This window comes from Triticum aestivum, chromosome 5B (assembly GCF_018294505.1).
Source record: "Triticum aestivum cultivar Chinese Spring chromosome 5B, IWGSC CS RefSeq v2.1, whole genome shotgun sequence".
NCBI lineage: Eukaryota > Viridiplantae > Streptophyta > Magnoliopsida > Poales > Poaceae > Triticum > Triticum aestivum.
Window position 1 is genome coordinate 36,352,630 of NC_057807.1, and position 26,596 is coordinate 36,379,225.

At 47.8% G+C, this 26,596-nt stretch overlaps 3 protein-coding genes across 3 annotated transcripts; 2 read left to right on the forward strand and 1 right to left on the reverse strand.

The window, feature by feature from the left end:
- Nucleotides 1–1,915, forward strand: LOC123110256 (probable ribosome biogenesis protein RLP24). Its single transcript, XM_044530731.1, has 4 exons — nt 1–232; nt 1,129–1,242; nt 1,334–1,470; nt 1,560–1,915. The coding sequence occupies exons 1-4, from the start codon at nt 152–154 to the stop codon at nt 1,714–1,716; spliced, it is 489 nt and encodes a 162-aa protein (XP_044386666.1). The 5' UTR covers nt 1–151; the 3' UTR covers nt 1,717–1,915.
- A 1,166-nt stretch (nt 1,916–3,081) lies between these two features.
- Nucleotides 3,082–5,222, forward strand: LOC123110257 (50S ribosomal protein HLP, mitochondrial; the record flags this gene model as incomplete). Its single annotated transcript, XM_044530732.1, is given in 4 exon segments — nt 3,082–3,127; nt 3,249–3,307; nt 3,871–3,974; nt 4,605–5,222. Coding segments are annotated over 3 exon segments (513 nt in total). The 3' UTR covers nt 4,980–5,222.
- A 14,295-nt stretch (nt 5,223–19,517) lies between these two features.
- LOC123115543 (putative receptor-like protein kinase At3g47110) lies at nt 19,518–22,956 on the reverse strand. Its single transcript, XM_044536676.1, has 2 exons — nt 20,220–22,956; nt 19,518–20,141 (listed from the first exon to the last, which is right to left on the reverse strand). Exons 1-2 carry the CDS (start codon nt 22,954–22,956, stop codon nt 19,726–19,728), a joined length of 3,153 nt encoding a protein of 1,050 aa, XP_044392611.1. The 3' UTR covers nt 19,518–19,725.
- Between the last annotated feature and the right edge of the window lie 3,640 nt (nt 22,957–26,596).

A 26,596-nucleotide genomic window follows, 5' to 3' on the forward strand; every position in this document is an offset into this window, starting at 1 on the left:
CGGCCTAAGGTTTGCCTCCCCTCCCCACCCCCCTTCCGCTCTATCGGCTGGAGTCGGCTACCCCTTTTTCTAACCCGCGGGCGGTGTTCGTTTGCGCGTCCGTCGACCAGCCGCCGCCGCGTGCGCCCGGGGTCACCGAGGAGGCGGCGCCATGAGGTTGGAGAAGTGCTGGTTCTGCTCCTCCACCGTCTACCCCGGCCACGGCATCCAGTTCGTCCGCAACGACGCCAAGGTATCCATCCGTCTAATCTATATCTGTTTCTCCTGTCGACAGCCTGTGCCTGTGGTGCCGCCGTCCGTCCATGCGGTCGTGGTATCGGCATATGTTTGGGCGCCGTGGTATTTTCTCGTGTTAAGAACCTGGCGGCGAGCAATATTTGGTCGCTCCTGCTTGTATTTTTGTCACACCTGTAGTAGCCTTACGAAAATTTTCAGAAAGAAAGCGCACCGAATGAAAAAAAAAGGGTGAAAATAGAGCAATTCTCTTGTGATTCGGTTCATAAGTAAACTGTCTAGCTTCACTTGTGCTTGTATTTGGATTTGGCTGGGCACCTGTAGCCTTATGAAAAGATGAAGATGCAACAATTCTTGCGGGGTTCCTGCCTTGGAAGCAGCTCGTGTAGCTTCACTTCTGCCAGTGTCTGCATTTGTTTGGGGGCATGACATGTAACCAGGTGTTGCATCTAATTTCTTAGGTCTTTCTTGTCGTATCAAGAACCTGATGGTGAACGGCTATGGTTCTCCCTCTGTAAAGAAATATAAGGGTGTTTAGATCACTACAGTGAAGTGATCTAAACGCTCTATTTCTTTACAGAGGGAGTACTTTGTTTCTGTACCTATGCCTTCCATCGCCTCTGAATTTTTTTAGAGAGATTAACATGGGAGAAAGCTCACCGTATGAAAAAGTGAATGTAGAGCAATTGTATGGGATTCAGTTCATAAATATAAACTGTTTAGACCTCTGCTTGTATTTGGGTCTGGCTGGACACCTGTGGCCTTACGAAAAGCTGAAGATACAATAATTCTTGTGCCGTTCCTGCCTTGGTAGTAGCTTTTGTAGCTTCACTTCTGCCTCTGGATTTGGTTGATGGCATAGCATGTAACCAGGTCTTACATCTGCTTTGTTAGATCTTTCGGTTCTGCCGATCAAAATGCCACAAGAACTTCAAGATGAAGAGGAACCCTCGCAAGGTTAAGTGGACCAAGGCGTACAGACGCCTGCGTGGAAAGGACATGACACAGGTAACGAGCTTTGCTATCTTCTATATATAGCCTGCCAGTAGCTAGATAGTGCTGTGTGGGTCATGATCGAATCATTGTTTGAATCTACCAGGATGCCACGTTTGAGTTCGAGAGGAAGAGGAACAGGCCGGAGCGCTACGACCGTAACGTCACTGAGCACACTCTCAAGGCCATCCCACTTATCACAAAGATCAGACATGAACGGCAGAAGAAACACATCACAGAGAGGTCGGTTGCTGTACCTTGATTACTCGTTTTCTGCTTATTCTGGGAGTCGTTTCTTCGTCTAACACGCACTGTTTTTTCTCCTATAACAGACAGAAGGCTGGTAAGAGCATGGTGCGAAAGAGCGACGCCAAGGAGCTGGATCAGGATATTGGCATGGTTCCCAAGAAGGAGACCGAGAACTATGTAGCCAAGCAGAAGGTTCTAGTTTCTCAGCTGAAGACCGAGGAGAATCTTATGGAAGAGTAATGGAATCAAACAGTTTTGTGTGTGCGCGTGCATGTGATCCTCTTCTATATGGAGTACTTTGTGTTCCATCAGATTGTAGACGACAGTGAACATTTGTTTTCCACTCACCATGAGCAAGTTATGCATGTGATGTTATCGCGTGGACGATGGTCAGATTTGCTCTCCCACCGTTTAATAGAATTGCGAAATTAACCAGTCATTGTTATTATATGTTCATTTTTGCTTAGTAGTGTGTCCGCTGTACTTTTGGTAGATGCAAAAGAATCATCAGCTTGGGGTTTTGAGCAAACCCTGGCTTCACCTGGAGGGTGGATTAAAATCTTGGTCCACTTCCTCGCTGTCAAAAGTCTGGCACTCACAAGTTTTAAGGTTGGCACCAAGTTAGTGCTATATACATTCATTTGAGATGCAAGTTTGTTTCAAGTTTTTTCGGACGAAAGGAGTACCAGAGATATGCATATTGATGCAAATTGTAGAGTTGACAGTGATCGAGCATATCGGGAAATGTCGAGCTCTATTGTTTGGAATAGGCTCGCTCCATCCTTCCGCCCGGCTGTGCTTTTACCTTTTTTTTAGTTGTATATCCTGGTATTTATTTGATACGCCTGCCTTTACCAATGATGGTGGAACCAGATCCAACACTTTCGGGGTAAGTATTGGAGTTGATATTCAATAATATTCAGACTAGCCGATGTCCTACGTTTTGTTCAGTTTTGTTTCCTGGTTGCTTCCCAGATGAGCTTCTCACTTCAGTTCTCATTTCTCTACCTCCTTCACGGTTGCACTTGTCTTTCTATCTTTTTTGCATTGTTGTGAGTTTGTGACTGTTTATACCCTACACTTTTTTTTGAACTCTTAAAAAAAACGAACTGTAGGGTGAAGACTGTTTTTACCCTACAGTTAGGGCAGATGATTGTAAACTTGGTTAAATGGTGGTGATGATTCATATACAATTGTTAATCACATAAAGAAAGCAACGGAGAGAAGGGCCAACGGAAATATTACTGTACTTCTCAAACTACACATACTGCCTCTTTTTTTTTTTTGAGAAATCTGCTATTTTTCTTCTGAGGATTTTTTTTAGTTATTTTTTTTGAGGGTTTGAGGATTTTTTTTAGTGGAACACACACACTGCCATTCATTCGTGGGCCTCAATGCCAAGGCCCAGGATGATGGGCCTGGCCGCAGCAGCCCGCGCGACGCTCGCTCTCACCTCGCAGAAGGATCCTGTGTGCGTGTTGTATTCCCCCGTCCCCACCGGCGCCGCCGCCCGACTCCGCCGAGCTCATTTCCCTCGCCCTCACCCTCTCTCTCTACGTCGCCGCCGCCGCGCCGCCGGGACGCTGTACCCCTCCTCGCCGCTCCGCCTCCCTGGACCCGATAGCCCCTCGCGTCCACTTCGTTCGACGAGGTGGGTTGGTCCGGCCCGAGGGATCTCTCAGCAGGGCTCCGTAGGGTTCGCGTTCTTCTTGCTGTTCTGTGCGCGGCCGCGGCGTCGGCGCTAACCTCGCCCCGTGATTTCTCGTCTGCAGGAGATTCTTCGGGTGACTGCAGGAGATGGCGGCGTTCCTGAGGTCAAAGTGCTCGTCAGGTATACAAGTTTTCCTCTCGCTCGCATCACACTTTTCATCCCATGTATGGATAGGTCCCTGGGCACGGAGATTTTTTTTAGTAGTAGTATAGAGTAGTAAGAAAGAATCACCAGTTCATATGAAGCACGCATGTGTCTATCATCTTGCCTGATGAATGAATGAGCTGAAGGTCAAAATGCTAATGTGCAGCTGTGATCGATGCCATGGCCGTATCATCTTAACTTCTTAACCTTGGACAAAATATCATGACTGTGGTTTGCATTATTTGTTTGCCGGTTAACAACCTTTGTAGCGATAGGACGGGACCATGTGGATTATGATTGGTTTCCTAATTCCTATCAATTATTTTGTCTACGGAAGTAGATTAGCTGGTTCCTAAAGATGTGGTCGACTTACTCGCTGTAAGCAAAGGATTTCTTGGAAGCCCGTATCTAGTTGAAACCTTATGCACCCCTGATTCCTTTCAAATATGCCTTGCTGTTAAAAAATTTTGGTCACCATTCTGAAATGTGATGCTCAGGTAATTGATTTACATCATGTAAATGCTTATTGATCCATGTAGTTGGGCGTACGTTGATGGGAGGCGTTGGAAACAATCTGTATGGGGGCATCAATTCGTCTGTTGAAACTGTGACAAGACCATCTCGCTGTGATGCTATCAGCCAGGTATTACTGCTTTATTCAAGCGTAAATGTTTCGTTTACCTCAACACATCCTCAGACTTCTTCTCTTCTGATATTTGTCATTAGTCAGAAAATTAAGACAATATTCCTGTAAGAGATTTGTCAGCTTCTTATAGTGTGTATGTGTTAGCGACTCAAGAGTTCAACTTAATTATGAAGTGTCTACTGTTTGTCCCCCAGTGACATACATGGCCCAGCTTGGTATTTAGTTATGAACTCGTTTGCTTGATATAGTTCAATAGCTTGTGTTTATAGTTGCTGTCAAGATGTGTCTTTCTGTCAATACCAGCAATGCCATAAGGATTATGAACTAGATTCCTGTGACATACTGAACTCCATTTTTCACGGTTTCATTTACGAGGCAGTATTTTATCTACCCTTCACCCTTCAGTCTTCATGAGCATTTTTCTTATTATTTTCGATTTTCTCAGAACCATCATAAAGATTAAGTGAATTACTTTTCTGAAAAAAGAAAGAGAACCTTGTGACCTCCTGTGCGGTGCAAAAGCAATCAGTATTATTGCTAGAGTATGTAGTTCTCTTGAAATGCTTCTTGCTTTAAGATGTTTTCCAAGAGGTGAACTAGTAACATGTGTCCTCGTTCTGGATTCAGCAAATCAGGACATTCATCCAGATGAGAACCAACCTCAAGGTGGTAGACAACTCTGGAGCCAAGCGGGTCATGTGCATACAGTCCTTGAGGGGGAAGAAAGGAGCGAGGCTTGGGGACATGATAATTGGTTCTGTGAAGGAAGCGCAACCTCGCGGCAAGGTCAAGAAAGGTGATGTGGTCTACGGTGTGGTTGTCCGTGCCGCTATGAAGAAAGGACGCAGTGATGGCAGCGAGGTCCAGTTTGATGACAACGCTATCGTCATCGTGAACAACAAAGGCGAGCTGATTGGCACTCGCGTCTTCGGCCCTGTTCCCCACGAGCTCAGGAAGAAGAAGCATCTCAAGATCTTGGCGTTGGCTGAGCACATAGTTTGAGACCTTACCCTGCTTAGTCATATCTCGCTTTAATTTTCGCGGAATGAAGTTAGCATTGCTCCAGGGATGTTTGGGTTGCCCCTGCTGGTTATTCCACCTTTCCTTTGGTAATTTGTGTTTGGAAAAATGAACCCTAAAATGATAATGTGTACCAATCAAACTATAGGAAGCCCTCAGCAGATCAAGTTTTCTTAGCACATTTAATCTGAATGTTTCGCTGGAACGGCGAAAATATGTTCCTTATTTGCTCTGTGTTACATGGATCATCATGTGCTGCCTGTAATTTTCTGCTTGTTGAGTTAGTACTTTACATGGTATCATATCATTACATCCCTGGAACATGAGGAGGACAAACTTCCATTTTCACCCATGCCCATTTGCTTGCCGTTTCACCATATGTTTTCTGAATCCAATTTTAGCAGATATTAGGTCTTCACTTGTCACCTTTTTCAGCCGTTCGTCGTCTGGTGACGAACTAAAAGGTCGAGAAATTGATGTGCAGCTGTGATCAACACATAACCGTATCATCTTTAACCTTGGACCAAAAAAGAAAAAAAAACGTCACAACATGATCGTGAAGGATGAGGGTGAATATGCTGCCAGAGGTCTGGAATTTCAGAACATTGGTGATCATTCCTACCCAACTTCCAAATCAGAATCCGGCTATATTTGATGAGTTTGTCCAAATACAACAACAAATTCGGTGACCAACTCATGAGCAGCTTAAGAAATATCTGATTGAGCATATGTGGGTTGTCCATCCATTTCAATCGGCCGGCCACCCTCTGACTAAAAGAACCCCAACTGTTGAAGATATCCCCAACACCTTGAATCATCCTTTATAGAGTAGGGTGAAAGCCTGTTTTAAGAGAGTAAGACAATTTGACGACAAAGCAATAGTCACCATGAACAACAGATGCGGTCTGACTAGCACTCGTCTCTTTGGCCCAGTTCCCCATGAGCTCAAGACGAAGAAGCATATGAAGATCTTTGCGTTGGCTGAGCACATTGTTTGCGACATCATCGTGCTTAGTCATATCTCGCAATTATTTCCCTGGAACGGAACAAAAATATTAGGTCATTTGTCATTTCCAAGATTGCTCCGATGAAGTTTTGGTTGCCCTTTTGTTGTTAATGTATTTCCCTTTTGCTTCTGTAATTTGTTATTGGATGGATGCACTCTAATCAGAGAATATGTACCCCGACAAAATTGAAATTTGTATCGCATTTAACGTGAATGTTTTGTTGGAATGGAGGAAATATATTCCTTATTTGCTCTCTTTTACCTGGATCATCATGATGTGATGCCTGTAATTTTCTGGCCACACAATGCTGAGTTCATACATTTACATGATGTCCTATCATTACCTTCCTGATACATGCAGAGGATATTTTCGAAACCCAATTTTAGAAGATATTAGATTCTCCCTTCGCGCCTTAACCGCATTGAAAGATTTTGGGAGGGAGGCATGCAGAATTGTAGAGAGTTTCTTGCCAAGTTTGGTTGGTCAGGGTTAGGCTTTTCCCTCCTATAACTAAGGTTATCCATTGGAGTATGCATCTTGTTTCTCTCCTCTCATTTCCGCTCTCTCCTCATTGATGGCTACACAATCTTGTGGGTAAGCAAGACAAGAATTTGATTGGGGCCGCGGTGAGCGCTCTGGTGCTATGGATGCGGAGGTGTGGACGCCGCGTTCGGGAGGGCGGTTGAAGCCTACGAGTCGGAGCAGTAGCATCGGGAGCGGTGGGAGCCCAGGGTGCGGGAGCAACATCGAGTACACGAGCCTACGCGACATGATGTTGGAAGGAGGCGGTGGCGGTGGCGGCGGCGGGGAGAACCATGGCGGTGGCGGCTGTGCGTTCCGCGCGGGGAGCTGGAGGGACTGCAACAACGACAACATCCATGAGTTCGACGCATCCAACATCGGTATCCGGAACCAGCTGCTGAAGCACGCGGCCTCGGCGTACCTACAGTCGGCAGTGGTGGTGGGTGGCAGCGGCGGCGGGGCGCGTGAGGGCCAGGGGTGCTGCCTGGTACGCCTTTGGCATCGCATTAGCGGCGGGCGTGGGCGCGGGCATGTGCTAGAGGAGGCGTGCTCATGGCAGGGGTGCGTCGACGACCCCGCCGAGATCTGTGCCGCTTTCCTCACCCAGTCCGCCCGCCGTGTTGCCGCCTTCTTCGCGGGCATATGGACCTAGCTTAGCTAGTCATAGCATCGACAACCATCGGTTGTGGTGCTTCCATCATTATTGTTGTTGTTGTCGTTGTTGTTGTATCTATATTGTGAGATATATGTTGGCCTGGCATTCTCTTGCCATGTTTGTTTAGTCAGATAGTAGAATTTTCCATAGTGTTATGGCAAGCATATCCTTGGAGTTGCAGCAACAGTGCTTTGTGATTTGAGGAACGGGTAGCAGGCATTTGTTGTTGAATACTAGTTGCATAAAGCGAGATGGCCGCTGAAAATCTCACATATTCTCTCCGTCCGAAAATAATTGTCGGAGTAATGGATGTATCTAGTTGTATTTTAGTTTTAGATGCATCCATTTTTACCCATTTTCGCGACAAGTATTTCTGGACGGAGGGAGTACTTTGGAGGGAACATGTAGAAATAGAGAAGTTTCTCTTGGCAACACTGTTCATCGCTATAATTTACTGGAATGGGGCAAAATAAAAAAAGAGGAAATTCTGTTTGATCTTAGTATCAAAGGAGAAACACACAATTTTTTTATACAACTCATCCGACCGCCTCTTAGATTTCCTGCACAAGAATGGAAATGGGGTCTTGAACGACTTAAACGTAATAACATCTTAATTGTACTTTTAATGTGGATTTTAACTTGATCATGCTTATTAGGATTCCGGTGTTTTTCTGTTACTATGGACTAAACACTTACGTTTTCAATTTTCTATGCGTACCATTTCTTTGTTTTGCAGATATAGTACAATCATAATTCACTGTTTTTTCCTATTCCTCTGTTTTTAAAACACAGTGAACTAAAGAGTCGCTTAATTATACTTTGAAATGAATAGGATCGTAAAACTCTACTCCACATGAACAACAAAGGAGTAGAGTGCAAAAGAATGCTTATGAGGAATAGTTTTAAAGATCCTAATCTTGCAAAACTATGCGGGAAAAATCGCTAATTATGATGACTATGGATGCGGAGGTGTGGACGCCGTGGTCGGATCGGCGGTCAAATACGACGAGCAGCGGCATCGGAAGCGCGGGGAGCGGGAGCAACATCGAACACACGAATCTCCGTGTCATGAAGTTGGAAGTAGGCGGTGGCGGGGAGAACGACGACGGTAGTGGGGGGTTTGGCGGGAGTGCAACACTGCAACATCGATAACATTCATGAGTTCGGCGCATCCAACATCGGCATCCGGTACCAACGGCTGAACCACGCGGTCTCGGCATACCTACAGTCAGCGGTAGTGGCAGCGGCGTTTGAGAGGGCCAGGGGTGCTGCCTCGTCCGGATTTGGCACCACGTCGGTGGCGGGCATAGACGTGGGCAGGTGTTGGCGCAGGCAAGCTCGTGACACGGGTGTGTCGACCCTACCGAGCGCAGTCGCCCGGTCCTCCCGCAGCTTCACTGCCTTCTTCGCCCCCATCTGGACCTATAGCTTAGCTAGCTACATTTTTTTTTGAGGGAAAGCTAGCTACATTATTTGTAGTCACCGGTAAGCCATGGATGGGTGCGGGCGCTTCCTCATTTGATGTTGTTGTCTTTTGTCAGGGCATCTCGAAAGCGGGCTGTCAAACTGCCCACTGCCGTCCGGATCGTGCGGTTGGTTCAGACGTGTTAATCATCCAACGCAGTTTTATATCGATCTGTCGAGTCGTTTGAATACACTTTTTCACCAACCCAAGACAAATTAGGAGGCTTTGCGGGAGTCAGGCCAGCAGAAACATATGACTCCGACACCTTCTGCCCACCTAAAACCCTTCCTGGTCGCCGCGCCTCCATCCTCCCATTTTCTCTTCTTCCTTTTTTCTCTCATGCTTTTGTCGCCGCTTCATCACTCCGGCCGCCCCGTCACACCCCTGCTGGAACTCGATGATTCCGTCACCAAATGGTACACCAGGGCTCCAAGCCGCTTCTGCTCCACAGTCGTTCCACACCTCTCCTCCGACCGCCGCGCAGGCACCATCAGCTCCTACGATACTCACCATGCCCGGTAAATGTTCGGTGAAATGCCCGGGCTAATTTATTTTGTCCCTTCTTCTTCGAAGCAATGGATTCGGATATGGAGTACATATGCGAGCACTATGTTCTAAGTATTTTTTTATCAGTTATGTTGTCAAATACTCCCTCCGTTTCTAAACATAAATCTTTTTAGATATTTCAATATGGACTACATACGGATATATATACTGCCTCCACTCCGGTGCATGGCTCGTGGCAAACGTGTGGAGCGCACTCGGCCTAGCCCATGTGGAGGGCACGCTGCATTCTATAACTATCTGCGAAGTGGGCAATCGACATGATATTCTTGTAATACATGTAAACATTGTTTCATATGAATAAAGCCTATTTATTTTTGGTTACTATTGTGCATCTCTATGTTTGTTAGACCGTGATTTGGTGGAAACTGGCTCAACGCATCTGGTGCGTGGCCTATCACTTTATATAGGGTACCAAGAGGTACAATACAGATATAAATACAGTTGTCGTACAATACACAGTCTAACACCCTCCCTCAATCTTAACTGTGGCCTGAGGTACTCAGTAAGTTAAGATTGCGTCTACAGCCTATGAACAAAGGAGGAGACAACGGTTTGGTGAAGATATCAGCAAGTTGATCCTTGGAGGAGATGAACTTGATCTGCATGAACTTTTGTGCAACACATTCTCTCACAAAATGATAATCAACTTCGATGTGTTTCGTTCGGGCATGAAATACCGGATTGGATGAGAGGTATGTGGCGCCGATGTTGTCACACCAAAGGACAGGAGGCTGACTATGAGAGATCTTCAATTCTCGAAGAAGGGACTGGACCCAAATAAGCTCAGCAGTGGCATCAGCAATCGCCTTGTACTCAGCTTCAGTGCTACTCCGAGAAACTATAGCCTGCTTCCGAGCACTCCAGGCAATCAGATTAGGACCAGAGAATACTGCATGTCCCCCCGTGGATCGCCGGTCATCTGGGTTACCAGCCCAGTCCGCATCACTGAAGGCCGAGAGCACGCTAGAGGGCGTCGACCGGAGATGAAGTCCATAAGAGGCAATGGAGCGAACATAACACAGAATACGCTTGACGGCAGTCAAGTGAGGCTCTCGAGGGGGATGAAGATACTGGCATACACGGTTAACTGCATACGAAATATCAGGCCGTGTGATGGTAAGGTACTGAAGAGCCCCAACAAGGGTTCTGTACTTGGTAGCACCATCAGCATAGAGGAGAGTCCCATCAATAGCAGAAATAGTATCAGTGGATGACATGGGAGTAGTAGCAGCCTTGCACTCCAACATGCCAGCACGCCGCAAGAGATCCTGAGAGTACTTCTGCTGAGAAAGAGCAAGACCATCTTGTGGATATGTGACCTCCAGGCCAAGAAAATAGTGAAGTTTGCCTAGATCCTTGACAGCAAAATCAGAACTGAGAGCCAGAACCAAACGATCCGTCGCCGCAACAAAGGATCTGACAAGGATGATATCATCAACATAGACCAGAATGTACATAGTGACTTCCAATCGCTGAAGAATAAACAGTGAAGTATCAGCAGTGGAGGGCACAAACCCATGAGCACGAAGTGCAGAACCCAGGCGAGCATGCCAAGCACGAGGAGCCTGTTTGAGACCATAGAGCGCTTTCACCAAGCGACAGAGATGCTGAGGACGATCAGGGTCAACAAACCCAGGGGGCTGACGCATGTAGACCTCCTTCTGAAGAACACCGTGCAGAAACGCATTCTGAACATCCAATTGACGAAGGGACCAACCTCGTGTGACAATGAGTGACAGAAGCAGTCGAATAGTGGTTGGCTTAACAACAGGACTAAAGGTATCCTCGTAGTCAAGACCATACCCTTGCTTGAAGCCCTTAGCAACCAACCAAGCCTTGTACCGCTCAATAGAATCATCTGCATGTCGTTTGACCTTGAAGACCCATTTGGAATCAATGACGTTGATACCTGGACGGGGAGAGACCAGCTACCAGGTGCCATTCTGACGAAGAGCCTGAATCTCGAGGTCCATAGCAGCACGCCAGTGAGGAATACTCATCTGATACCATGTTAGACCGTGATTTGATGGAAACTGGCTCAACGCATCTGGTGCATGGCCTATCACTTTATATAGTGTACCAAGAGGTACAATACAGATATAAATACAGTTGTCGTACAATATACAGTCTAACAATGTTGTGCATATTAGAGGGAGCCTTGATGATGGCTGTAGGTTGTACTACCTGTATTGACATGGATATGCTGTGGCCAGGCCAGTGACTGTAACACCAGGTCAGACACACTTCCCTCGGTGATATGATATCTCTCCAATGTAATTTAATTAGCTTCTTCGTTGACCTGTGTGAGGTTGATACCAAGTCAAGTCCTACCAAATTGTGTGAAAGTTTTTAGACTTCACTTTCTTGTAGCTGTTGATGGGCCAAGAGTTGTGCTTGGATTAGTATGGCTCCTAGCCTTATTGTTAATGATTATCTATACTACTAATTGATGAAGCAAGGAGGCTTGTCAGAAAAAAAAAAGATATCTCAGTGTTTATTTTGGGGTTCTTGAACTGATCCGATGCACTTTGTAGTAGTAATATAATTCCTGGAAATAGTTATACTTATACATGACTTATGTGAATAATACTAATTTGCCAGTTCTACTACTTGTTGCCATGTGACCCCACACTGTCTAGTATATCCATACTGCCTGGAAATAGTTATACTTACTGTCTAGTATATCCATTTTGCTGTTACCAGATTCCATGTCTGATATTTTCTGCATATGAGCTATGCTTTTTGGCAGTCCGAATTCTTGTCTACCGATTTACGTGAAACATGAAGCTATTTTGCCTGCGTGTGTACAGTTTTTGAGAATGGTAAGAAAAATGCACTGCTTGTTTTCTGAAACTCTGTACAACCTGGTTCAGTGCTATTATTTGCATAACACCATGGTACCACATTTATTTGATACAGTTGTAAAACAACATAGCTCCGAGAACAATTACTAACTGGAGCAATACATAATCTTCTTACTACATAATGTTTTCCTATTGCAGGAACATATCTTGTACTAGCTTGTTTATTCAACGCCGCTCTGAATTTCTCGAGTCGAGGCTTCTCTTTCTGCTCCATGCTCCCCCGTAAACTTGAGGTACACATCTCTTATTGCGTGCATCTCTGCCGCTGCATCCCTCGTCAGTGCTCGGTCTCGAGGCTGTGCCTGGAGCAGGATATGCCAAGCCTGAAAATTGAAACCAATAACTCCATGATTCTAATACTTGTAGTGTTATCCCATTGTCCGCTGTGCAGCCACATTGTTGGGTCAGCTATCTCCAAGGTTTTATCTGGAAGAGCATCCTCGACAAACTTATGCAGACCCAATGAATCTCTGAACATGCCTTCTGTTGGGCTCCTTGCAGTAAACATCTCAAGCAACAATATCAAGGCTATAAATATCACCAGCTGTAGAGACCTCAGAGCCTTCTACATACTCTGCAATTATGCAAAGTCTTGTGGTTAGCATGCCTTGATTGACTAAGGTTAAACATTCCGCCTCAAAACTCCTCGAATACCTTGATTGAACAAGAAGCAATGATCTGAATCAGACAATGCTCGAACGATTACTAATTGTAATGATCTTAATTTTATTATTATGTAGGGTCATGTCTTTTACCAGCTTGTTCATTCAATGATGTTCTGAATCTCGAGTCGAGGATTCTCTTTCTGCTCAATGCTCCCCTGTAAATTTCAGGTACGCATCTCTGATCCCGTGCATCTTTCGTCAGTGCTCGGTCTCGAGGTTGTTGCTTTGAGCAGGATATGCCAAGCCTGAAGACCGAGACCAAGCACTCCTGGATTCTAATACTTGTAGTGTTATCATGTTGTCCGCCGTGCAGCCACATTGTTGGGTCAGCTATCTCAAAGGTTCTATCTGGAAGTGCATCCTCGACAAATTTATGAAAATGCAATGAATCTCTGAACGTGCATCCTCGACATCATCTGGAAGTGCATTCTCTGGTGGGCTCCTTCCGGTAAACCTCTCAAGCAGCAATATTCCAAGACTATAAATATCACCAGCTGTTGAGACCGCACAGCCATCTCCATACTCTGCATTATGCAAAGGTTTGTGGTTAACATGTCATATTTGATTGAAAAGGTAAATATAAAGTTAGAAGAATTTTAGTCACCTGGAGCAATATAGCCTATCCAACCTCTAATTCCAGTTGAGCTATATGAAGTTTGCATCCCCTTGCTTGTATTTTCTTGATGGATCCTTGATATGCCAAAGTCTCCAACCCGTGCGCTCATGTCTTCAGCAAGAACAATCTTGCTTGGCTTAAGATCACAATGAATCACCAATGGTTGGCAGTAGTTGTGCAAATATTCTACTCCTTCCACAATGCGTCCAATGGCCATGGCGTCCTCTCTCCTCCTTAGCCCCCACCCTAAAACCATGGCGGAGCGCAGGCTATCACCGTGGTGGGCATCCCTGATGTCGAGGGGCGACCGGCTTGCCCTATGCCGTCATGTTCTTTCGGCCATGCCCACACACATCATGATTGCGATGGCCGTCAACCCGCCCATCCTAAAGCGCATCAATCGCTTGATACGAAACTTCCTCTGGTATGGCCGGAAGGACGCGAGTGGAGGCCACTGCAAGGTCAACTGGCGCCGGGTATGTAGACCAATCTCCCTCGGCGGCCTCGGGATCCCGGATCTCCAGCGTGCCGGCATCTCGCTACGCGCCCAGTGGATGTGGCTCCAAAGATCAGACGCCTCGCGCCTGTGGCAGCACCTGCACATCCCCCGCTGCCCGGAGGTTCAGGCCATCTTCAGGGCTTCAACCTCTTGGTCCGTTGGCAATGGCGAGTCCTGCTTGTTCTGGGAGGACCACTGGTTGGGCGGGAAAAGCATCTCCGAGATAGCGCCTCTGGTCTACTGCAGGGTGCCCAAATGCCGGTGCAAAACACGCTCGGTACGCGATGGCCTACTCAACTGGGCGTGGATTGCCGACATCCACGGCGCCATGGGCGTGGCCATGACCGTGCAGTATGTCACGCTCTGGCGGCGCCTCCAGCACATGACCCTGACTGACGAGCAGGATCGGCTGTCGTGGCGATGGACTGACTCAAGGATCTACTCTGCCAGCTCCTGCTATCAAGCACTCTTCGCCGGCTCCATCACTGACCCGCATTGGTGCATCACCTGGAGATCATGGGCTCCGCTCCGCATCAAGTTCTTCGTCTGGCTTGCCCTGATGGGCAGGTGTTGGACTACCGACCGCCTGGCACGTCATGGCCTTCCCCACGAGCCTTGCTGCCTCCTATGCGACCAAGAGCCGGAATCCATGCAGTCCTGACGGGCTGTTCCTTCTCCCGCCAAATCTGGCACGAGGTACTCTCATGGTCCCGATGCACCACCGCGATCCCAACACACGACGACGAGTTCGCCAGCTGGCTCTCTACGGCCATCTCCAACACCTCGGCTACTCTTCATCGCGGCCTCGCCTCCATTGCTGTCCTCACCGCATGACACCTATGGAAACACGGAACAACTGTCTCTTCGACGGTGACCAGCCAGCCGTGGGACGCGCAGTGCATATGATCCAGGAGGAGACGCGGCTCTGTGTTGGTGCCACACAGGCCTAGCTACCTCTCCTCTCACTCATCTCACTCACAAATGGAGGAAGAAGAAGATGAACACAGTGAACACAAGAAATTTTTCAGGCCGGCGCACGAACGCCCTAATCTTCTTGTCTTTTCAATGGCTACATGGTTTGGCAACTCCGTGCTTTACATCAGCGATCAGGAGGGGATTTATACCCAAGCTGCCTGCACACGACGCAGCCCACCCGCCCCACTACGTGGGCACGATCTGCATGCACGCCCGCTTGGTGCTCACGACGCGATCAACTCGCGCATGCACGGCCAGCTTCAACAGATCGCCACGACTATCTCCGCTACTCGCTAACTTCAACAGATCGCCACGACTATCTCCGCTACTCGCTAACTACTACAGCAACGCACGCCACTCACGCACGCACACGGAACACACTCACGCGTGGCTTATTCCTAACATTCTCCCCTCTAAGCCACGGCCTCGCTGTCCATCCAGACAGTCGTCGACTGCTGCAGGGAACCTTCTTCTTCGTTTCCGGCGACACACGCCGCAGCTTCTTTTCCCGGCGCACTGACGCCGCCGGCAACAACTACGACCGATTTCCTCAAGCACGAACTCGAGCCACACCTGTTACAACGCATACGGGGGGTTCTTATACCCTGGGGCGCGCCAGGGCACGTACCCCACGCCCCAGTCCACGCCGAGCGCCTGGTCCGGCCCGCTCTGTCCACTCCCGTGACATGCAAGCACACGTTCGGGTCACGCGAGCTCGCCTAGGACCAACTCCACGCTCCCCCGATCTCGCCAACAGAACGCACACACGCTGGACTCGTGTACGAACATGCCCGTGCACACCACACGCATGCACACACACGACCCGCCGTGGACCCGACGCGCCCAACGCGCCCGGTGCACGCCCATACACGCGCCTGGCGCGACAAGCTCGTCACCATGGTTGCTGCCGCCCGACGCCACCGTGTGCTTCCAGCACGAGCCGCCGCAGATGTGGTGCAACGCGCACACATCGCCGGCCGCTGTCGCGCACCGCCGCCGATGCAGCTATTGCCGCGCTGCGCCCCATCGAGCACCCCTCGCTGCCGCTGCCGAAACCCGCAGCTCTGTGCCCCGCCATGCCGTGTCTCCGTGCCTCGCGCCACTGCGCCTCCATGACCGCCACGCCGAGCTGCCGAGGCCTCTGCGCAACCACGCAGGTCCACCGCGACCACCGCTGCTCGTCGCGTGCATGGGATCACGCCGCACAACCGCAGACACGTCGCCTGTCGCAGTCGCCACACGCTCTCCGCGCGCCGCAGCCTTCATGTCCGCTGCGCGCTCCGCGGACGCTGCCGCGCGCCACGTCCGCCCCTCGAACTTGGCTTTGAATACCAAATGTTGGTGCCACCCAGGCCTAGCTACCTCTCCTCTCACTCATCTCACTCAGAAATGGAGGAAGAAGAAGATGGACACAGTGGACACAAGAAAGAAATTTTCCGGGCCAGCGCACGAACGCCCTAATCTTCTTGTCTTTTCAATGGCTACATGGTTTGGCAACTCCGTGCTTTACATCAGCGATCAGGAGGGGATTTATACCTAATCTGGCAGCCCACCCGCCCCACTACGTGGGCACGATCTGCATGCACGCCCGCTTGGTGCTCACGACGCGATCAACTCGCGCATGCACGGCCAGCTTCAACAGATCGCCACGACTATCTCCGCTATTCGCTAACTACTATAACAGCAACGCACGCCACTCACGCACGCACACGGAACACACTTACGCGTGGCTTATTCCTAACACTCTGGGCGCGCGCCGGCGCTAAGGGCATGGCCCTCATCTTGCCTGAGACGTAGGCTCGGACAGATCGGGCAGCACACCCCGCCGTGGTGGGCATCCCTGATGTCGAGGGGCGACCGGCTTGCCCTGTGCCGTCATGTTCTTTCGGCCATGCCCAACGCATCATGATTGCGATGGCCGTCAATCCGCCCATCCTAAAGCGCATCAATCGCTTGATACGAAACTTCCTCTGGTACGGCCGGAAGGACGCGAGTGGAGGCCACTGCAAGGTCAACTGGCGCCGGGTATGTAGACCAATCTCCCTCGGCGGCCTCGGGATCCCGGATCTCCAGCGCGTCGGCATCTCGCTACGCGCCCGGTGGATGTGGCTCCAAAGATCAGACGCCTCGCGCACGTGGCAGCACCTGCACATCCCCCGCTGCCCGGAGGTTCACGCCATCTTCAGGGCTTCAACCTCTTGGTCCGTTGGCAATGGCGAGTCCTGCTTGTTCTAGAAGGACCACTGGTTGGGCGGGAAAAGCATCTCCGAGATAGCGCCTCTGGTCTACTGCAGGGTGCCCAAACACCGGCGCAAGACACGCTCGGTACGCGACGGCCTACTCAACCGGGCGTGGATCGCCGACATCCACGGCGCCATGGGCGTGGCCATGACCGTGCAGTATGTCACGCTCTGGCGGCGCCTCCGGCACATGACCCTGACTGACGAGCAGGATCGGCTGTCGTGGCGATGGACTGACTCAGGGATCTACTCTGCCAGCTCCTGCTATCAAGCACTCTTTGCCGGCTCCATCACCGTCCCGCATTGGCGCATCACCTGGAGATCATGGGCTCCGCTCCACATCAAGTTCTTCGTCTGGCTTGCCCTGATGGGTAGGTGTTGGACTGCCGACCGCCTGGCACGTCATGGCCTTCCCCACGAGCCTCGCTGCCTCCTATGCGACCAAGAGCCGGAATCCATGCAGCATCTCCTGACGGGCCGTTCCTTCTCCCGCCAAATCTGGCACGAGGTGCTCTCATGGTGCCGATGCACCACCGCGATCCGAGCACACGACGACGAGTTCGCCAGCTGGCTCTCTACGGCCATCTCCAACACCTCGGCTACTCTTCGCCGCGGCCTCGCCTCCATTGCCGTCCTCACCGCATGGCACCTATGGAAACACCGGAACGGCTGTCTCTTCGACGGTGACCAGCCATCTGTGGGACGCGTAGTGCATATGATCCAGGAGGAGACGCGGCTCTGGGCGCGCGCCGGCGCTAAGGGCATGGCCCTCATATTGCCTGAGACGTAGGCTAGGACAGCTCGGGCAGCACACCCCGCCGTCTGTGTGCCAAGGCTACCGATGCTTGCCATCATTGCGTACGAGCTAGTTAGCCTCTCCTTCATCTTGTAAGACTTCCATGTATCGCTACTCTATCTATCAATGCAAAGATAGGCAAGGCTTTTGCGTATTCGCGAAAAAAAAACCCCATGGTGGACACCCCTCTTCCCTCCTGTCTGCGGCCTTGCCCCTCTCCTCCACCAAGGCGGCTCCCTCTCTCCAGATCCACCAAGGACGGACAACATCCTCTAGGGCAGGTATGGCTGTGTGACCCGGAGAAATAAAAATTTGATGTGAATCGATGCTAGTTGGGTAATCTGGGTTTAATTTTGTGCTCTCAAATATACAGATTACCTGTTGCCTGCTGCCTACTGCCAAGTTCACATCCTGCTGATGCTCTGCTGCTTTTGGAGGTGAACCGTTCCCTGATTGATTGAAGGAATGACACCAATATGCATCTGGTACAACTCCTCTGCTGTTCGTTGTGCTGTAGAATGGTTTCTGTCTCGCGGCGAATTTCTTGTGCTGTAAAATGAACCACTTTCTCCATGTTGCCAGCCTACTTCACTGAGGATGCGATTTCCCTGAATCTTTTAAATTACTTGCAAGCCATGTAGCAAATATAGTGACAACTGCTATTGCACAATACTAGGATTTTACCTTTTTTACATTACACTACATTTATTTGATACTTGTTCCAAAGAAAATAGCTGCATTAAAAATAAAGCTTACTGGAAAGATTGATTGTTGATAATGTCTTCCTAGCTAGTAAAGATCCTCTGGACCTGCTGCTACAGTGCTATTGCACAACATTGGGATGGTTTTACTTTAAATTTGTTTTCTCATATGCTCTCCAGATTCACATCCTCATATGTACATATCTAGTACCTGCATTTCTTTTTTACTAAGGCAATTAATAGAAGGTGGATGGTTAATAAGGATTACCCTGCTGCTGCTTCTGCAAGCTGTTCTCTGAATGAACGGCACTGATGCTTTCTAGTCCGTGATTCTGATTATCTTTTGGACAATTGATTTATTTATCTGAGAATCAGATTTTGGGCAGGCTGCTTGCGCTCTAAATTCTAGTATCTGTTTCTGCACATGGAAAGTATATACTCTGTTAACAAGCAGCCTGACTTTACTACCTCAAGACAGGATATGCTTTCTAACCTGTGATTTCTGTTTATTTTATTGACAGATAGCTTTTTCCCCTATTGACAGATAGCTTATTTTATTGACAGATAGCTTTTTCCCCTATTGAGAATCAGACTTTAGACAGATTGCCTGTGCTCTCAAATGTGCATTAGTTTGTACCCCAAGTTTGTTTGTGCACATGGACGGTGTGTACTCTTTAACAAAAAGTCTGATTGTACTACCTAAAGACAGGATATACAAATTCTTAATTAATGAAGGAAGAAAGCTTTTTCACAAAGGAAAATATGTTTGTGATTATTCTAGTGTTATTAATCTGATCCGATGCACTTTGTTGTAGATATAAACAAATAAAATTGGATTGTTTTGCTTACAAAAGAGAGGAATAATAAAAATAAGAAAAAAATAAATGAAACTCTCTGCAACTTCAGGTCTACTGAAGCATCAAGCAATAATGTAATGCTGCCTCCATGTGTACAGTTTTGATAATGGGAAAACAATTACACTGCCTGATTTATGAATCAACCTACAACTTGCTGTTGTGCTATTATTGCACAACACCATGGTTTTGTATTTATTTGATACAGTTGTAAAGCAACATACATAGCTCTGAGAACAATTACTAACTGAAATGACACATAATGTTTTTAGTATGCAGGATCATGTCTTGTGCCAGCTTGTTTATGCAATGCTGCTCTGAATTTCTTGAGTCGAGGCTTCTCGTTCTGCTCCATGCTTCCCTATGAACTTGAGATATGCATCTCTGATTGCATGCATCTCCGCTGTTGCATCACTTGTCAGTGGTCGGTCACGAGGTTGTTGCTTTGAGCAGGATATGCCAAGGCTCAAGACTGAAACCAATAACTCCTGAATTCTAATACTTGTAGTGTTATTGTGTTGTCCGCTGTGCAACCACATTGTCGGGTCAGCTATCTCCAAGGTTCTATCCGGAAGAGCGTCCTCGACAAACTTATGCAGACCCAATGAATCTCCGAACGTGCCTTCTATTGGGCTTCTTCCCGTAAACATCTCAAGCAGCAATATGCCAAGGCTATAAATATCACCAGCTGTAGAGGCTGCAGAGCCTTCTCCATACTCTGCAATTATGCAAAGTCTTGTGGTTAGCATGCCATACTCGAGTGAGAAGTAGTAACAAAATTACAAGTTTTAGTCACCTGGAGCTACATAGCCTATGGAACCTCTAATTCCAGTTGAGCCATATGAACTTTGCATCCCCTCACTTGTATTTTCTTGAAGGATTCTTGATATGCCAAAGTCTCCAACTCGGGCGCTCATGTCTTCAGCAAGAAGAATGTTGCTTGGCTTAAGATCACAATGGATCACCAACGGTTGGCAGTAGTTGTGCAGATATTCTACTGCATCCACAATATCGATAGCAATATCGAACCTCTGGGCAAGGCTGAGCGTGTTGTTTGTAGTGGGATCTTGAGATGATTGATGAAGCCAGCTATCCAAGTTACCATTGGGCATGAATTCAAAAACCAATGCCTTGAACTCTTGACCTTGGTGGTTGATGCTCGAACAAGAAGTAATGATCTTAATGAGACAACGGTGTCGTATCCTTCTCATAGCCTCACATTCAGCCTCAAAACTCTTCGAATACCTAGATTGACCCAGGTTAAACACCTTGACAGCCAATGTTCTTTCTTCGTTGTCCAAAACACACTTATAAACCGCACCATAACTTCCTCTCCCAAGCAAGTTGGCTTCTGAAAATTCGTTAGTTCCTTTCAGTAATGCAGGATAGGGGATTCTTCTGTAATGGCCATCAACAATTGAATCTTTTGCTACTGTCTTCTGGCTTGATTTGAGCTTCTTACAAAATCTCCAAACAAGAACAATCACCGAAAGTGAGAACACGATTGCTCCAACTGCTGCTAGAGAAATTACAGGGGACTTTGGCATCTTTTTCCTCTTCTTGCTTAAGACCCTTGTGGGGCATGGAGCCAAATGAAGTTGAGGTGCACCACCACACAAATTGACATTCCCAACAACCGCTAAGTGAGTGATGTTTCTGAAAACACCTTCATTTGGCACCTCGCCTTGCAAATTATTGTAGGATATATCCAATTCAGACAATGATGACAAATTCTTTAGAACTAATGGGATTGATCCTGACAAGTTGTTGTGTGCTACGTACAGCTCTTGCAGGTTTCCAATATTGCCAAGGGCATCAGGAATATTACCAGAGAACTTATTCATGGTCAGGTTCAATATAGTGAGCCCCTTTATATTTGTCAGTGACTGAGGTATGTTTCCCTCAAAGGAATTGTTGTCTAAGAATAGTTGTTCCAATACCATGCAATTCTGTATACTGTCGGGTATCTTGCCAGACAACTGGTTTCCTGATAGAACTAGTAGGTTAAGGTTTGCCAAGCTACCAACTTCATTAGGAAGGGGTCCGGAAAGGGAATTGTATGACAAGTCCAAATACCAAGAAAGGCTGGGTAATCTGAAAATTTCTTTGGGTATTGAACCATTGAGACGGTAATTCATTTTTAGATCAAGTACAAAGAGGTTTTTCAACTTCCCCAGGCTTGCCGGAATTGGTCCCTCCAAGTTGCTGTTACGTGCATAAAGCTTATTCAGTTGTGAAAGGTTTCCTAGCGATGGCGGTATGAGCCCAGACAAGCTATTGTTGTACAAAGCTAGATCGATCAAGTTCTCTAGCTTACCAATGCTCTTTGGAATCACTCCGGACATGGACGTGTTAGCTATCACAAGTGTTTGTAGACCAACCAAATTGCCTATATCTGCAGGGATACTCCCAGAGATCCTATTGTCACCTAAGTACAAGTATTGGAGAGTCGTTGACAGGTTCACAATTGAACCTGGTAGTTGTCCTTCAAAAGAATTGACGCCGAGCCCCAATAGCTGCAGTTGGCTGCAGTTTGCCAAAGACGCGATGAATTCCCACCCCTTGTTGTCATTCGCTTCAAGCTTATTGTTATTCAAGTTCAAGTATTGAAGTGCTCCCAGCTTCCCAAATGTGGGAGGAAAGTACCCACTAAATCTGTTGCTATCAAAGCCAACCGATATGAGGGACGATATGTTGGATATTGAGGACGGGATTGTTCCAGTGAAGTGATTACCAGGCAAGCCAAGATATTCCAACTTGGGGAACTTGTTTCCGAAATCATCCAGAATGCCATACAACATATTTGTCCCTACATCAAATAGTTCTAGCGACGACCAATTGTAGAGAGAAGTTGGAATCGTACCGTTGATGAGGTTTCTGGCGATACTGAACTGTTGCATGCCGCGGATGCTTCCGAGCCCTGGTGGGATTGAGCCCACGAGCTGGTTGCGTGAGAGATCGAGGATTTCCAAACGGGACAGGTTGGCCAGTGATGGAGGGATGAGCCCTGTGAAGCTGTTGTTACTCAGTGATATCCTTACCAGGGACGTGAGCTTCTCGCCGAGCTCAGCCGGGATGCGCCCGTCAAGCTTGTTGTTTAGCAGTCCCATTATGGCCATGCTGACACATGAGCTCAGGTTCACTGGTAATGTGCCAGAGAAGGAGTTGTCACCCAAGTCGAGCCTATGCAGGCGGCGGAGGCGGCCAAGGCTCGCTGGTATCTCCCCGTGGAACCAGTTGAAGCTCAGGTTGAGCGTCCGCAGGAACGTGAGGTTCCCGATGGCCCGGGAGAGTTCTCCGGCGAGCGCCTTGTTGTTCAATCTCAGCGCCACCACCCGCGCTGGCCTTCGGTGGCTGCATGTCACACCTTCCCAGCTGCAGAAGCTGGCGCTGCTATTCCAGGAGGCCAGCGAGCCGCCATCGCTGACCTGCGCTTTGAAAGCAAGCAACGCAGCCTCGTCGCTACCGGCCACGATCGCAGTCGCAGTAGTCAGGACGGCCAGGAATGCGCATACCAAACTCATGACCCCCATTGCCATTGCTTGGTTGGGTTGGCAAGTAGTAGTAGCAGCTCCGCATATATGGATAACAGTATATGCTTCTTGTGTTTGCGTGATCGTCTTGTGCATGTTGCTAGTGTTGTGCTAATATTCCAACAATGTACAAATCCCTCTTGTGGGCGGTCAGACCTGGACAAGTTGCAGGATGTTTAATTTGACGGGACTACAAGATTTTCCATGTGTTCACGTGACAAGTTGTTCTCAAACTATTAGTGGGCAAATAATGCATCCACACCTGCCTACTTGAATTTTATTGTTCTAAAAAACCGCTTTCTTCTAAGCGAATTAAGAATGAGATAGATATTGCAGGTATATTGCACATACTACATAGCTCCATCTTCACATTTCAGTTTGATGTTTGTATATGGAATATATATTCACAGGAAATCAACAGTGTTCACATCTTGGGTGAAAGATTAGCAGCTCCGTTTCTCATCTGTTTACTACAATTTGCTGAATGTTTCTAATGCACGTACATGCCATCTTAGCAGCTGCGGGTTTTGACGCGATATTGGCCTGCTAATCTTGCCTGGTCTAACAATAACTAGCAAACCCCGCGCGGCGGCACGCCGCGCCTCTCGATACTGTGTGTTCATATGAATTGGGTTTACTATTTACAGTAAGTGTTATTAGCTCATGCTGATAAAACCTTGTACTGTGTAGAAATGTGGAAGCAGGAAGACATCATTTTTATGTTCGGACATACTGCATGTGGTAAGGTATGATCAATGAACCATTCTCAGGTGAACCAAAGTACTCAGAAGCCAAACACTGCAGGCTTCAGAAATTAACTTGTAAACATATTTAAGTGGAAGACAACATGCCATATTTCGCTGGAGCACCAGTTTTAGTATCATCCTCCCCACCAGTAGCTAAAGCAAGAAATACCACAGAAGTAGCTTTGCTTTTAGGATTTGAATCATCTTTTGAAATGTTGACATAACCATTACTTCTCCTGCAAAATCACTTTCTAGAATACACAAAGCAAACTCTACTATCCCGAGGTGTAGTCCCATCATTATGAACTCCAGCAGCCCGATCTGCAAGTGCTATAGCATCATTAGGTCCCAATTCTACCTGGTCGGCACCGAATGAGTTTAATAACAGAGGAACAACATTTGAGCTCATCTTTTTCTCTATCAGCCAAGGTATTCCAACTTCCAAATTTTCCCATGTCTGGACATCATTAAACAAAGTTGGAAATGTTGTCACTTTTGAATTAGATAAAATAACCTCTATCTGTTGTTCCCGCCTGCCCTTCATGAGGGAATAAAACTAACTAAAAGCATCAGCCATATACTGATATACACATAAAACTATACTGATATAAGCAGACGGCGGCACCACGAGGCAGCACGAAGGGCTACCCTCGGGTCGGCAGCATGCGACGGTGTTCCTCGGCCCGGAGGGCACTACGCTGGGAGGTTGACCCCACGCAGAGCGCACCTGCAGGATCACGGCCGCGGTCAGCCACGCCGGAGGGCGTCGTTGTGCTGTGCATCGTGTGCTGGAGGGTGCTCACCGGATGGCCTCGCATGGCGTCACACTGCCACACCACCGGGATCTTGGTTGAGACTTGAGAGCCGCCAGCCACGCTGGGTGCTGCTCTTCGAGATGGGCCTTTCTTTGAGAACGAGTAGCGTGGGGCGCTTTTGTGCACGTGGTTCCATACGGAAACTGCACCGACGCGTCCTACCCGGTGTGCCGGAATTGCAGGTCGAGGCCGCCGGAGCGGGTCTCTACGCCGTAGCCCAGAAGATATCCTCAGCCTTTGGGTTGCTGCAGGTGGCTCACACCGAGGGTGCTCGCGAGAGAGGATGGGGAGAGCAGAAGAACCTGATTGGGCCAACCGCTGGGTGTCGTCGCCGTTGTGAAGTTGTCGCCACGCCATATGGGCTCGATCCAGCCGCCACGTCATGGTTGGAGTGCCTGGCTGGAAGAAGGGGGCATGGCGAACATTTTATTTTTTGAGACAAGGGCGCAGCGAACGTATGAAGCTGCGGCGACGGAAGAGAGAAGGAGGGGCAGGCACCCGAATAGATATAAGAGCCTTTTATAAGCCCGTACAACGGTGGCTTGGCCACAGGCCGCATAAGCGGTGGACGGTGCAGGCCACGGGATTTCACTCGAGCCTTCGGAGAGACGATAGAGATACACCAACCGATGACACGTACACAGTCCATGCAGATCAAGTTCTGCTAATCCAACGACAGAGGAGCATCACACCCGCATGCAAATCTAGTCTAGACAGGACCACCGCATGCAAGAAACAAACAAAACAGGACCTACGAAGTCAAATTGAGCCGATGCAGCGCACATGGCCGAGGTAGCTACAATCAGAATGTCCCCAGTCTCCCCCAAAATAGCTAGGTCCACACGCAAATATGTGTAGCAGTTCAAAAAATTTGGAATGAAACTCTGAATCCACAATGCATTTGTACACAGCCAGGTACCAAAAAAATAGCACGTGCCATGTCCAAATTTCACCATGGGTCACTTTCATCCAAGTGGATGAATCTCAAGGCGAAAACTTTGCCTGGAATAGAGGCTTAGGTATTAAGGCCCATTGTAAGGGCATTGTGTGACTTGCGACGCCGAAAATCGTGATGTGTGAATGCGTGACTTGTGGAAGCATGTTTGTCACCAATAAGAGATGTGTGTGCACGCATGTCCAGCCAAGTAAACGAGCCACAGAATTCTCCACCAGTTGATCATCAGTCGTTGATCATCAGCATGTGTGAATGTGTGACTTGTGCCATCGTTGATCATCAGTCGAGCCGTTCAATTCCCGTTCTCATACTAGTTTGAACTTTATTTGGATCGTCTCCGAAGCAACATGCAAGTCATACGCGTATGCACAACTTATCACGAGTGTCTTTGTTTCTATTGACTAGCTTTATAGCTGCCGCATTATTATCGATGCAAAGTAGAGTAGCAAATTTGCCTGGCCATGATGATCAAGCATGTCCTTTCTAATTTTTTTAAATTGTTTGGGATGCCTTGGCAAACAATTGAGTGGTCATACCCCCAAGTTGCAACTGGCCCTATGTAATCCTAATATCCTATAGATAGGTCCATGTGAACACGCTGCTTGATCCCATACACACCTCTTCACCAGAAATACGTACGCATCTACTACATCATGAATATTTTAAGGAACAAAAAATGGCGTTTCGATTTTGCATGTACAGTCCCCAATGATACTTTTTGGCCTCAAGTTTATATGGCTAACTAAATATAAATTTTGTAGCATGAATCCATTCTAATGGTAAAAATTCGATAGTGTTTTACTATTAATTATTGGCCGAATGTATTTTTTATATGATTATATGCGATCTGGGCTGAATGCAGCTATGCAGCATTGGCTTAGGAATACAGTGTCTTGGAAGATGCTACCAGTGAAGAGACATATACTCCCTCCGTCTGAAAATACTTGTCATCGAAATGAATAAAAAAGGATGTATCTAGAACTAATATACATATAGATACATTCCCTTTTATTCATTTTGATGACAAGTATTTCTAGATGGAGGGAGTATAATTTTGGGTTTTTCTTGTTTGACAAGTAGTAGCGTGCATATAATTATCCGAAAGTGCAACTGAGAGTGACATT